The sequence below is a fragment of the Lissotriton vulgaris genome, chromosome 3_1 (genome assembly GCF_964263255.1).
Source record: "Lissotriton vulgaris chromosome 3_1, aLisVul1.2, whole genome shotgun sequence".
NCBI lineage: Eukaryota > Metazoa > Chordata > Amphibia > Caudata > Salamandridae > Lissotriton > Lissotriton vulgaris.
Window position 1 is genome coordinate 929955791 of NC_141689.1, and position 15415 is coordinate 929971205.

The 15415-nt window shown below is 40.0% G+C and overlaps 1 protein-coding gene across 1 annotated transcript in view; it reads left to right on the forward strand.

Moving 5' to 3' along the window:
• Positions 1-15415, forward strand: part of LOC147727232 (annexin A1-like) — a 221803-nt gene that overhangs the window by 71432 nt on the left and 134956 nt on the right. Inside the window, exon 4 of the mRNA XM_086961277.1 lies at positions 463-557. Coding sequence (XP_086817403.1) covers positions 463-557 — 95 coding nt within the window. The remainder of the gene's footprint in view (positions 1-462; positions 558-15415) is intronic.

Genomic DNA, 15415 nt, shown 5'->3' on the forward strand with positions numbered 1-15415 from the left:
TGTCATCAGTGATGTCACTGACCATGTCATGAATGATGTAACATGTGACATCATCAGCAGAGGATTGCGGGTGCGCGAAATATAGTTAGTACAACTAACTATATAGGAGCAATTTTAATGGTTTTTTAAATGCTAATTCCTAACTATATAAGGCCTGAAACTTATGGTTTTTTCAGTGAATATATACATATATATATATATATATATATATATATATATATATATATATATATATATATATATATATATATTGAAGATGTGAAGTTGACAATAGTAAATCTCTACTTACCTATGTAGACTGATCTTCAATATATTATTTTACCTGCCCGTTAAGTTAATGATAGTTGACATTTTTATACTGATAGACTCGATATTTTGACATAAAACCCAACAAAGAAGACATTATATGTGCCCCTATGACTGCATTGCAGCAGTTGTAAGCAATATTTCTTTTTTTTGCAGGTGTGAATGAAAAAATTATTATTGACATTCTAACCACTAGAAGTAATGCACAAAGGCAGCAGATGAAAGCAGCATACAAACAAGCAACGGGGAAGGTAAATTGATGCCAGTACTTCTTTGCAAAAATATAAACATGAAACTATTTTCCTAAAAAAAGAAAGTTACCCATATTTTTTTCCCTAAGTTCATGAGTCATGCTGCATGCGTGGTTACCCATATTATTTTCCCTAAGTTCATGAGTCATGCTGCATGCGTGGTGGTTTTTTCAACACTAGTGCCTAGTTTTCCTATACGAAGGCATATTATGCGAGACTTGTGCGAATTGATGCAAAATTCAGAATTTAAGAGCTTCATTTTCTGGCAAGGACAAGTTGAAGAATGGGAAGTTTTAATAGGAACCAAGACAAAGTGGTGTGTGTTTACGCAGGAATAATGGTTAGAAAAAGAAACTCTATTGAAGTTGAAATCATATGGTTTGAAATACATTGTTAGCTTGAGAACTTTAATGCATTTTTATCAGTTTGTGTTTTTATTCATTTTATAGGTGCACAATACAAACCAAAACGCTTCTGATGCTAGTAGAAATATTTACAGTAATATATTTATATAAACAAATATACAGGAAAAAATGGCACCACATAACACCCACATGTTAAACTTTATGGGCCTCATTTATGAAGGCCTTGCGCCGCCGGTGTGTCACTTTTAACATGGGAAAAAGTGACGCACCGATGGCGCAAGGCTTTCATAAATGAGGCCCTATGAATATTGTTACATGAAATAAAAACTACTAAAACACAGACTTTAAAAATAAGGCAGCATAATAGTAATTTTATGGGAGCATCAAAATTGTGGGATGAATGGCTGTAGTATAAAGTTAAAACCCAGTAGCAATACCAGCATTTTGGAATATTTCCAGTAATAGCTTTTGACTCATTTTCAATAGAATAGAATTCAATGTTTTTGAGACAAAAAACAGGAACAATTGTTTGCCACTTTGCCCGGTAATAGCGTTCTAGCAAAAAATTGAGGTGGATATCTATGGAACATAAAGTTTTACATTCTCACAGTGATTAAAGCTGGAGGAATACTCTTCATTCACTCACTCAAGCTCCAGAAGCATTAGGTGAATATCAGGTACCCCAAACATGCATTTGCTGCAGATGAGTATGTTTGATTTCAACAATCCTACCCTGTAACTCCATTCTTACTATGGATAATTTTTATGATTTGTTGAAATTCCAATGGTGGCTCATCATGAGACAAAAGCATACTTCTTTTCATGTGTCTCTGCATTGTTGCAACCCTTCCAGTGTGCTGAAAACATGTTTGGTAGTGACATCTGGTTTTAGTGTCAAGAGGAGCTACTGACTGGCTAGCATCACTCTTTAAAAAGGTCTAAGGTCCTTTCAGCAAACAATTTCACTACCCTTCTCTATCAACCCAGTCAGAACTCTCTTCCTCTTCTAGGACATACTCTGACTGTTCATATGTTGCTAACTTTGTGTTTTCTACCTTAAATCCTGGTGCTGCAATACCAGGGCGTAGCTCTCTATAGTGCAACAGGCATGGTGCAAACAGGGCCCAGGAAAGGCCAGCTTCACCTGAACTATATTTTCCTTTTTACTACTAAACAAGGGAATGAGAGGTCCTCTTTCTTTACTCACATTATGTCCCATGGCTCACTTACTACACCACTGTGCAGGACTAGTCATTGATAGGCTGAAAATGTGACTGCAATGATGTAAGCTATTACCATCTTGGAATAATGCAAAGGCATCCTTGTCACACCTGTAACTTGCTGCTCAGGTCTGAGTTTGGTTGCTGAGGCAGTATGTTGGGGACTCAGCAAGGTTCCTCTGGATGTTTATGGTAAAACATCTTTTAAGGTTTGATTAGTTGCAAAGATCTGCAACGGAGTTGCTGATGCAGATAGGGTTCCGTTTGTTCACAAAACTTCAAAAATACTTAAAAAAGGAACATCAGAGCTTGTTTTAAATTAGCAAGATAAGTAGTACATTGCAGCTGTCAGGCATTTGAGAAAGGGGTGGGGGTGCCACCAGCAGCCAATCACTTCTCAGGACTATTCTCTTCTAGCCTGTTCCAACGGAAATAGTACTCTTAAATCTTAGCAGTTCCTTAAATCATGAGGAGAGCAAATAGGAGAAGCGTGCAGGTAAGGCATAAGAGATGCACATGTCAGCATGAGGAGAACGATCTCAAGTGAGAAGAAGAAGCAAACGGGAATGGGGTGGGAGATGAGACATATCAAAGTGCTTGAGTAGGGGTCAGGAGAAGGATAAGTGGATTGAATCCAGGTATGAAGATACTGGGTGTTGCTGTGGAAAAGGCAGCCAGGATGTAATAATATAGATGGGACAATTTTCTAAACTGTTTATAGGAACATGGGACAGCTGAGGGGCGCTGCCAGTTACAGGACAACATGCTCCTTTCACAGACCTGTAACAGTAGTTATAATTTGCAAAGGGATCCTTTTGACTGACTGGTCCACGCCCCATTTTTCCATTCAGGATGCTATTTCTCATTTGCTGCTTTTGATTTGTATGACTCACTAGCCCTTTGTTGTATTTATCCATTTAAGACTCTATTTTCATAACAACCGAGTGTATATTTTTTTTGGTTCAGTGATTCGCCCGATGACTAATTTGCACAATGGCCAAACAATACATGTTCCTCCAGGTTCAACCTTAACCCTCCTTGTGTTGCAAGTGAGAAGGAGCCTGTAATGAAAATATCAGGAGTTTGTATTGTTGAAAAACTAAAGTTCTAACTGGCTGAATATAATTGTTCAATCCGCCAAGTCATGCAGCTCTGAAATCTGTATTAAAGAAGAAAAATAAACAAAATGAACCGTCATGTCTGTAAAAAAATGCAAATTTTTTTGCAGTCATGGTGCAACAGCTTGGAACTTTAATGGATTGTTTCCAACTTTACAATTGCAGTCCATGTGTGTGGCTCACGCCTTATCTCCACTTTAAATACAAAGAGAAATACATTTAAATTGAAAAAAGGAGCAGGCCGAAAAAAAAATGATACATGGATCAGCAATAAAGAAGAATGCTAGTGAAAATGAGATTTGCAAACATTGTGTATCAGTCCATTTTCTGCCAGTTTTCAGTATCCAATTAGGCTAAGGTGCCACAAGCCATTTACTGTGGATTATAGGCATGTGTATTCATGTATCACATATGTTACATGAGTACTTGCATCTTGAAAGGAGAATTTATAGAACTAAGGGGATGATTATAATGGCGGGCTGATCACCACCACCCGGCCAGCAGTGGCAATCAACCCACCATCACAACCAAATTAACCCCCAGCCATATTACCATGGCCTAGGTACCGCGGCAGATGGAAAGTCCGTCGACCGATTATCAGCCGACGGCAATCATTCCGATTGTCGGCAGGGTGGAGCTGGGGCATAATTTGGTGGCGGTTGCTAGAAAGAACTGTCATCCATATTATGATGCCTGGTTCAGAAGGCTTTTTCATGGCAGCAAAGCAGCCATGGAAAGGCTGGGGGCATTTCCATTGTGGGCCCCCTCGGGGGTGGGGGGGCGGGTGATGAGGGGGGGCTGCACTTGGAGGGTACCTATGGTACCTTCTTTCATTTCCATGCACAAGGTGGCAGGCACTGCACTGTGCATGCGACATTGTGCATGGCAATGAGCAACATGCCTCTTCAGCATTGCGGCAGGTGCTGCTTACAGCAGCACCCGACACAATGTGAACGATGTGGAATGCTACTGCCACAGTAGCGGTCGCATCCTAATTGCCGGTGCGGGACCGCCACACCGCTGGCGGCTGGTCCCAGCATGGCTAGGGTGGCGGGTGGACTAAAGTACGCCCGCCATCCTAATGGGGACCATTGTTTTTTAGATTTAGCTACAAGCCTATGTCAGAAACATACTAAAGTAAAGAAGAAGAAACAAAATGTCTTCTAAAAAATAAATCTTAAGTAGGTATGAAATATATATAAGTTTGTTTATTTATTCATAATTCTTTCATTGCACCTATTTCTGCCAAGCTATTATAAAACTTCAGAAGAGATTTAGCGAATTTGCATTCAAGAAAGCATGTGCCATAATTTCTCTCCACCACGTTGCAATTTTTACTATTAAGAATTGGATTGTAACCATTGCATACAATACCGGTAATTAGTTATTTGTCTACAAAAAATAGTTAGGCAGTAGGGTTAACTTCCTTATGTAGCATTTCACTAACGGCCACATGCATCATCCCGGCCGTTTGCGAATTCCAAATTGCGAAAAATAGGGAATCGCAATTTGGAATTCGCAAAATGGGATGCATGTATATTTTCCCATAATATTTGCGATTCGGTAAAAATCGCAATTTTTACCGAATCGGAAATATTATGCAAATTCTAATTTGCGATTTTGCTTTTCCCATTGATTCCTATGGGCCAAAAGGCCCATAGGAATCAATGGGAATTGCGAATTCGCAAATTAGAATTTGCAAAATGTTAATGCATTCCATGGGTGCAGGGGGGTCCAAAGGACCCCCCCTGCACCTCTGAAATGTATTTTAAAGTGGATGTTTCATACACACATTTCCTAAGGACATGTGTGTCTGTAACATGACAGTGTTTAAAATGCTACTTTGAGCATTTTAATTCTTTTTTGCAAATTACCACGAGGTTCACCCTTGTGGTAATTTGCACCCCCTAATTGCGAATTCGCAATTTTAAAAACAATCATGCATTGCTTTTAAGGAATCGCAAATTTGCGATTCCTTAGAAGCAATTGCATTTTTGGAAATCGCTATAAATAGCGATTTTGCCAAAAATGATTGATGCATACTAAAAAGATATTTAGGAATCGCAAACGCCCGATTTTACCGATTCGCACCGTTTGCGACTCCTAAAAACCTTGATGCATGTGGCCGCAAATTCCTTAAAACTTTCAGATAAAAAAATCAAGTTGGACTGACACATAGCAAACATAGATATCAGATTAGGAGTAGGTGAAGGATATTCCGTTTTTGCCCTTGTCTTTCTTATGTCAGTTGGTGTTCTTAGCCGAGCTCAAATAAAAATCATATTATGTTTGGCATTGCAGGGTTTTTAGTCTCATCAGAGTCAAACTAGATTGTAACTCTTGAAATCATGCATTTACAAAGATAGATTATGATATTCAGATTGTTCATTTTGATATCCATGATGATGGAACATCAGATTGAGAATAAAAAAAGTAAAATTAGGAAACTTAAGGAGTCTGTGCTCAAAATTAAATTAAGTATAGGATACTCCTTAAACAACGTAGGCGATTGAGGAAGAGGTGAATTTCTTATCTGTAAATATTTGAAAAAATGATCCTAAGGGATGGATATTCATTGAAGATCTGGAAGTTGAAAGTGTCCTATCTCACCACAGACTACACTGAATGCAGCCTAGGTATGAAATTACATACTTTTGAAGATAAGTACACCCCCACACTTAAACACATTCCAGCACCATGTTTTATTAAAAAAAATGAAAATTAGGGAGTACATATGGTGATTGCTTTGAGTAAAGAGCAAAAGCGTTCATTCAAAGCATGCCAGTAATACAGACTGAATTTTCGAGGATAATCATCTTTCTCTAGTTAGTGGTTACTAAATGTTTTATTTTGCTCTTCTTTGTGTGTATTCCCAAATGAAGCAGGCAATGGTGCATCTAATTTTCTGTAAAAAGTAATTAGACTGTAAAGAGAAAGTGACTGAAATGTTAAAAAAATATTTCAATGATCATGACTTAATTACTTTCAATTCATGAAATGCGGATATGTCGCAATTTATCAGTTAGCTGTATGCAATAATTAAACACTTACCTTTTCGATTATCAAGAAACTGCATGGCTTATGCAATTATGATCTAGATTTTTGAGAGCTAGAGGGTCAAATTTATGAACAAGCGGCTCAGCTCAGCGAGCAAAGTTGATATGCTTTTCCGAGTTGGGTCACCTCAAGAGAGCAGAACTGCGCCACAGTTCGGCCCCCTCCATGTGCTGATGCACTTTTTGCTGCCCAGCGTCAATGCAGACACTCTTGCGCCATAAGGGAAAGGTGCCTGCTTTGGATTCTGGATAGCATTTGTGCTAGGAGGGGTGCTTTATTGCACTAACAATATAAGTCAAAGCTATTTCCTCCTTGTATATGAAATGCAGAATGCAGCACCCATGCAAAGAGAAAATATTGATGGATAAATTAAGATATTTCTCCTTGTTATACCAGTCTCATAGAGGTGCAGGATTTTGGTGCAAATCCATTTCTACAAGTCTTTGTAGCTATGGATCTGCATATAAATCCATGGGTGGGTGACAGGAATGCCCATGCACGACCATTGGAATGCCCTCCTGATGCAAGCGAACGCAAGGAAGCACAATGCGCTGTGTTGAATTACATTTTCTGATACAAAGCAGCACAAGTAGTCATATGTGTTGCTTGGTAAATACTAAAATTGAATTTTGACTCGGGTATACACTAAAAAAGTAACACAAGCCCGAAATAAAACCTTTGCAAATTTGATTTAAGCTAATACCCTTAAAAAGAGTTAATAACAGTTGCCAACTGAACAAAAATTACAAGAAAGTCATTAAGATGAGAAGTCAATCTGTCATATCGTCTGTTTCGAGCAGTAAATAAATTGAATGTATAGATCAGATTGAAGAAAGAATTGATTTTGGAAATTGCACATGAAATGTTTTCATGTAAACTGCAAGTTGGAACAGGAAAGGAAATAAACGAAGCCTAGCGGCATGCTTTATTGCTATAATAAGTAAGGTACATCCATTAACGCCAACTGCAGCTCAAAGGTTGGTGCATGTTATAGGAATAACTCTGAATAATTCATGATGAAGGCCCATGCAGTGTATTAGGTATCCCAAGTACATGCCAAAGACTCAGTCGAATAGCTTTTCTATGTATATTAGTTTAATGGACATCAGTTTGTGAAGAGTAGAAACACAGAGAGCCACGTACATGGCTAAATTAGTACGGGATATGGTGCCCTTGTCTGGATTTAATGCATGCATTATAAAAAATGCAAGGTTTGTCAATTACGCTCACTAAACATGTAGACAAAATGTTAGCAAAAATGTTTGGCTCAGCCTTAAGTAATGCAATTAGCCTAAATAACTTGCAATTATGTGGACGTGTATCCATGTTGAAAAAACACAAACAATGAGGCAAGCGGTCATGGTATGAAATAAGTGCCTCAATAACCACTATTAAAAACAGAAGGTTGATTTTCTGCAACTGTGCTATATAGAATTTCGCAGGCAAAGATCTGATGCTGCTGCCTTCCCAGACTCCACATCCGGAATACTTTTAAAATATCACTGTTCAAGTGATCTCTGAATGAGTTCTTAGATCTGTTTTGCTTTAAGTGGCAGTATATTAATACATTGAAGAGTGTATTGGCTGATAATATTGAAGGCAAGATGCATGTCTCTTTTTTGGTAAAGGTCTGATAACATTTTATGAAAGGTCAGAATTTTCGAAATGTATCAGAAAGATTGTTGCTCCAGACACTCTTGACTGCTTGCATCAAAGCATAGGTCTTGTCATGATTTATCAGAAGAGCAAGAAAGTATTTGGACTACTCTCTGGCCTCAAACACTTTCTTCTTTTGCATAAGACAATGTGTGGCACCCTTAGCTGTCTTGGGCATGCCTAATCACCCTTGAATTGCATTTAAACTAGGTTTAATGTTAAGTTAAACACTGCTCTGGTTTCAACCCATAGCAACATGAACTATCAAAGATAGTCCTCTTATAAGCAACTAATTAAAAAAAAAAGTCCTGCTATAAAAAGCTGCGTAATACCTGTGTAACACTTGTGCAATGGGACTTAAATGTGTCCCTTATCATAGTGGATGGTACAGATCCAGTATTGATAGGGCAAGTTTAGCAACTTCCAAAGTAAGGAAGCAAGTAAAATCCATGAGGAGTGAGGAATGCTGAGGACAATTTGGGAACCCTGAATTTGCTTAAAAAAATCATTATTATTGAATGATCTGAGTGTTCTGTGGAGCAAATTCAAGACTACTAAAAATAGGTATAATGAAGCAGGGACAAAAACGAAAACAATACACTATTATTATTGGTGCAGTGTCAGGCAATTCATTACTAAGCCATAAATTATGACTTTTTGGGTCTCTATCATTCTGCTTTTATAGTGGTGGTTGCTATTTGTACATATGTTTACACCATTAGTCATCTCTGTCTACTTTAGTTTTTTTCCCATAATAATATAATTATTGTATATAAAGCTAACAGTTTTACCTCTATTTGTACCTTTAAAGGATTACTATGTATAATTCAGTAAGCTCTCATTTTATGTATATTATCTTTCTCCCTGCCTACAGTTTGTCTACTCCTGATATAGCTGGTTCCATTGCTATGATTTCATAGAGAACGTAACCGCACTTCACTTTTTAAATCAATCCTTTAATATTTCATACAATCGTTGACAAGACTATGAATCAGTATCAAAAAATATAACATGATAATCATACCTAACTCATGTTCAGAATTACAATTGTGTTTATTGTAGCTGTAGGAAAGTGAATTATTAGCTGGGGTGGTTGATAGTCCACCATACCTAATGAAGTCACCAACCTACTACGTCCAATCAAAGGTTTCAAAAATTGAAACCTGAACTCAACCCCTGGTACCTGTGGTGCAGAGCAGACATGCTTAATTTAGAGACAATTTGAAAGCATTTAGAAGTACCAAAACAATGAAAAAGTCAAAGACACAACCCAATGAAATTCATATTCTCATTTATAAAAAATAGAGAAATATTTAGAGAGCCCAATGACACCACAATGAAATAAATCCAGTAAGTGGAACCCAGAGAAATCTAATTTTAGATATTTTAGAGATCTCAGTGAAAAGGTGCCAAGAAAAAATAAAGCGTGGTACTCAATGACTATGCTAGACCGAGACAAAGCTGCAATTTCAGGCCAACCACGATGAGGCCTGAGTCAGATACACCAAGTGATTGGTCACTCTGAATGCCTAGAAGTCAAAACGTTTGAGAAAAATTTCAAGTTGGCCTCAGAATGGGACTATGTCACTTTCTTGAAGAGAAACATTGACATTTATTCTAAATCCTAATGCAAAATGACTTTGTCATTTTTTTCATGATTTGCCTATGCAACCGTAGCCGCTGTTGTAGAACAGAATACTGGATACCTGAAGCAGGTTTGTCCCTGGGGCGCTTTGGAGATTTCCCACTGGAAATGGGACATAGTGTTTTTTCAGACATGTGTGGGTGTTTGAGCAGGATGAAGGTAAAATCCAATCCAACGCTATGGAACTGCTGGGTGTATACTGTTTCTGGTGCTCCAGCTGAAGCCCTGGAGGAAAAGATTTCCAATTTTTTTTCTGTGATCAAACAACCACTACAGTACACTTCTAAGGCCTACAGGACCTCAGGTGGGGCACTAAAAGACTCTCAGGGTGTCAAACTGAGGCCAACAGCAGGGACCAGTCCAGATCCAGTTACTACAGGTTAGATGGCCGTTTTGAGAAAAATACATTACATCTTGTTGTATATCTTTAGTCACACTGGAGCTGAGCCAACTTACCCTTGCAGTTTACTTGTCATGTGCATAAGTAGGACCCGGTCCAGCCCTCCAAGTCTCTTCAAATTTGTCAAACAGCAGGCCTACACCTGTTCTTGCACAAGTCCAGAAATTGTTTTGAGGATGGTACCTTAGAGTGCCATGTTTATCCTTAGCATCAGGTAGTGGTTGAGGGAGACTCCTAGCTCTTTCCTAACTGAAGAGGTAATAGATCCCAGGGGCAATGTTACCCACTATTGTTGTAGCTCCTGTTTGTCCTACTGCTAGCAATACCACTGCTACTTATTTCCAAAATTGATGGAGGGGAACCCTTCTTCCCATATGCACAGCCTATGGAGACATTTTATTTGTTAGCCGGTAAAAAAAAAGACAACATCCATTGAATGTGGGCAACTTGAAACATATACTACATGACCAACATGCGGTCAAAGACAATGCCCATTATCACGTGATTGGTAATATACATTTGACCATAGATGCACTATGTTGAATTACTTCAAGTGCACTAACCCTACAGGACACTGTCCTAATGATTGGATGATATATTCAGTGAGCTCCATCAATTATGTAATTTGAGATATTATAAGCTAATGCATCAACAATGGTGCTATTTAACATGTAAGTAGTGATATAATATGTATGGTCATAAGCAGTGCATGGCAGGACTACACATTATAGCTATCTAAGTGAACGTTTAATAATAAATGTCCGTGATTTCTGTTTTTTAAACACTAGCTTTTGTGGTATTTCAATAGAAAACTATTATGTCACTTTAACGTTTGTTTTGTTCTGTGAATCTTACGTTTTTTTTCAAAGCAAGCTAAGATCTTTTGACCATAACATATTGCCATTACACTTTAACCTTTGGTTTTTTAAGTGAAGTTCAATGTTTTTTCAAAATAGATAAGATCATAGAACCATAACTAACTATAATGCCTCTCTAACTCTTTGCCTTTTTTCAGTGAATTTCTAGAATTTTTTTATCTTATTCAGTTCCTCTAACCATGACTTTTGGTGTGCACAGCGGGGAGTTGGGAGCAGGGACTGGCATCCTGTGGTTGCTCCCAATCCCACCACAGGTTCACACAGACTTCGAACCTGGCCTGTGGTAAATCCAAAACTGGGGGTTAACTACAGCACCTGATCTCTAGCCAGGCCATGCACTCAATCTGATATCGGTGGATATGGTTGGCAAATTCCCTGCTTTGCATTTTTGTAAAATTCTTTAGCAAGTACTCCTTCAATACCTGTGCTCAGCTCCATGTTACAGCAGTATCATGAAAGTATTCCTCAGAGAAGTTTGCAAGGTACTGTAGCACCGTGACGGTGAAGCTTGTACCGGAAGTCATGTGGGGTTAACGTGATATCTCAAGGAAAGTCCATGCTGGTTTCTCTGGGAGTACCATGGTACCTGCAGAGAATTTTTTTTTTATTATTTTGGCCTCCTATGATTCCCGCTGGGTCCCTCCAAGTGCCAGGAGTTTCAGTGTTGGATCAGAATGTCCTTACCATGCCCAAGTATGTATTTTTTAAAGGATATAATAGTAATGGTCAGACCCACGGATTGTGGCCCCACCTGATGTAATTGCAGCTGCCATATTTTTCTTTGGCTGGGGCCAGCCCAATAGATCACTGGGTAGCATAGGAGCAGTACATGCTCCATGGTACTGAAAGGCCAGACTGAAAAATACGTACCCGTGACTTTTCGACAGCCCTAATTTTAGGGGTTTTATATATTCATATGTGCATGGGTCTATCTATCTATCTATCTATCTACCCATATACATTCACTGAAAAAACAAAGATTACAGTGACGCTATTGTTAGGCACAGGTTTCACTCGTACACAACTAATGAAATTCAGCAGGTATAGTTAGCTGAGCTGACTATAACTTGTACCCCAGCAACACACTTCTTATGACCTTACATATGCATTCACTCATTGCTAACATGCAACTCCCTCTGTCAAAAAGAAATTATGCTCTGCTTCAGGTGAGCAAGAGCATTTTACATACTCTAGCTTATTTGAAGCAGAGCAGAGTTTGCTATGCCTCCCGCCAAGCCAAAGCAAGCAGCAAAGTCCCATGGGTGGGCCCCCCTAGGACATTGCAGGAGCCATCCCTGGAGATGGAAGTCCTTAGGGCTACCTATGGCTCCGTGAGGGGGTTCTGCTATTGTGTGGTTTAGCCCTGGGAGTGGTCCAGGAACAGGAAAGGCATGTTGCCCCCCTATTTAAATGTACAAAAGCCCCAGACATGTGGCTGTCCCTGGAGGACCCCCCAAATTAGTTGAGCACGGAGCCCTGGGTTGGTGGCAGTCCTTGGTGCAGGGGTGCCAAGAGGTCCCCCATTTATATAAAAATATGCTTGGGAGGTGGTTGTTCCCAGGACAGTGTGGGAGGCTGTACTGGTATCACCCACGTTTTTTTAAGCCATGGGGAGGTGGTGGTCCCCAGGGCATTAGTAAACCCCAGGAGGAGGGTCTGTGCATCCCCCTCATAAAATTACAAATGCTCCAGGGGCCAGTAATGAATGAAATGCAGGAGCCCACTCTTGGTTTTTTTTGGGCTGGGTCAGTGGATCCCAACAAAAATAAGGACCCCCCTCACAAAGAGGCCTAAAGGGACAAGGTGTTTCTACTCTGCCGCTTTTTCTAATTTTTTTCCTTTCTGGACCAACTTATAGCTTTATGCCAAATTTGGTGAAATTCTGTTCAGTGGTTTGGAATGTGGTTGTGTTCAAAACATGTAAAATCGCCATACATTACATAACATGGTGAAAACGCATTTTGCGGCCCCCCCTTTTTTCTTGGCCCCCTATTTTCCATAGGAATAGTATTTTTTATCACAAAATATTCAAAACTAGTATGCACCTCACTTCAGAACCTGTCTGGAAATTTTCAGGGTGATTCGTCAAGCGGTGGCTGAGAAAAAGGGGGTTCCCAAAATGAATTTTTCTGATGCCGTTTCCCATGGAGATTTTAGACATGACTACAGTCAGCACCTCTAAGCATTATTACATCACATTTGGCAGAAAGATAGCTCTTGGTCCAGAAAAAGTGCATGTTGTGATTTGATGTAAATCTGTTCAGTAGTTTTGGAGTTATTAAAATAAAAAGATTTATGTATATCTAGTGACATGGATCCACCATGGTGGCCCATTCATCAAAAGCAATACTGTGATTGGCTGGCTGCAACCAGAGATGAGGTGTCAGAGTAGAGGTACCTTAACACCATGCGACTGGTGGAGTGGTCTGTAAGGGCCATTCATGGGCAAAAAATTGCCCATATATTTTTATGGATGGGCAGGGATCTGCGGATGCACCGTGGTGCTCAGCATGGACCCCTGTGAATCTGCAGTGGATCCATGGATGCAGACAATTAAAAAAATACCCTTACTGACAGACACACTCATGTACTTTCTCACACCCCCACACAACCACTCTCACAAGCACTCACACACCCATACAGTTACTTACACATCAACTCAGAGAGCCAGAAAACTACTCACACATCCACTCACAGACCTGCACAGGCATTCACACACCAACTCACACAGAGACCCAGAAATCTACTCAAGTATACACTCACTCACCCATACAGCCACTCACATGCCCAGTTAACATTCATACAGCCACTCATACACCCACTAACACATTCATACATTCACTCACATATCTACTCAGAGATCCTGAGAACCACTCACTCACACAGCCACATTCATACCCAACAGCGACTTACACACCCATTCACAGACCCACATAAGCACTTACATACCAACCCACACAGCCACTCACACACCTATTTGTAGAACCACTCACACACTCATACAACTACTCATACACCCATACAACCACTCATACTCCAACTCAATGACCCAGGAAACCACTCACATACCCATATGAACATTCACACACCCAGTCTCACATCTATTCAAACACCCACTCATACATCCACACAGTCACTGATACATCCACTCAGAAAAACACTTAAGCACCGATTTATACACTCATACAGAAATTCACATATAGAGTCACACGTCCATACAGATACTAACATACCCACTCACACACTAAATCACTGATATATCCACACAGAGAAGCACTCACACACTCACACACAGACCTCCACAGGCACTCACATACACATACACCCACTTACACACCTATGGAACCACTCACCCCCATACAGCCACTCACATACTTACCCAGAGACTCAGAAACACACACACACTCAGACACCCATGCAACCGCTCATACACGAAGCCAAACATTCAGGCACTACTCACATACCCATTTAGACACTAACAGAGCTACTTACACACCTACTTACAGAACCAGCAGACCACTCATACATCCACTCACAGACCCACACAGGCACTCACACACCCACTCAGCTACTCACACACCCACATATACTTAATACAGCTAGTGACACACCCACTCACAGACCCGCACAGCCACTTACATACCCACTCACACACCCAGCACATACTCACACACACTTACAAAATCACACAACTCCCACACTCATACAGCCAGACACATACCCATTCAGAGACCCTGAAAACCACTCACAGACTCATATACATTTCCATACAGCCACTCACCCTCCCACTTACAGACCCAGAGAACCACTCACATACCCATTTTCAGACAACACAAATACTAACATACCCACTCACACATCCACCACACTGTCACACAACCAGTTACACACCCATACAACCAAAGGTTACAGGGGCATTATTGTTTAGAAAAAGCATTCAACAACCGCAGAAATGTATTGAAAACCTAGGGGTGGGCAGAACTCATTGAGTTTTACTCTGGGAATTCCGTGTAGTTGCCTAAAAACTCCACAAGATTCCTCAGAGCTCCACAAGCGGTGGAGTTGAGTATGTTGTGCAGCTCGTGCTGATTTTTAGTGCCGAGAACTTATCCTGCATTGTTAAGTCAGAGTGAAAAGCACCACGTGGCAAGCTGCTTCTATCTGTCACTCAAATATATTTTTTCTACTAGAGTGGCTGCATTATCAACATGAACGGGAGCTTTCTCAACTAGAGAGGAAACGGGCTGCTGTGACTGCCTGCATTGAGAAATCTCTCTGGGAGGTGGTCCAGAGCTTAATTTTTTCACTTCCACCAACCAACTTAATATTGGCAAGTCATGCACAAGAAAAAACCCCACCACTTGGTGGTTTGCAGACTACGTGCTCCAAGTGGAGCACAGACTGGGCAAAACTCTGTGAACTCTACCGAAGGAGTGGAGTTTACCAACCACCCCTAGAATAAATAAAGTTTCAGGGACAGTTAGGATATAAAATGTAAAAAGAAAAACTTAGAAATTCA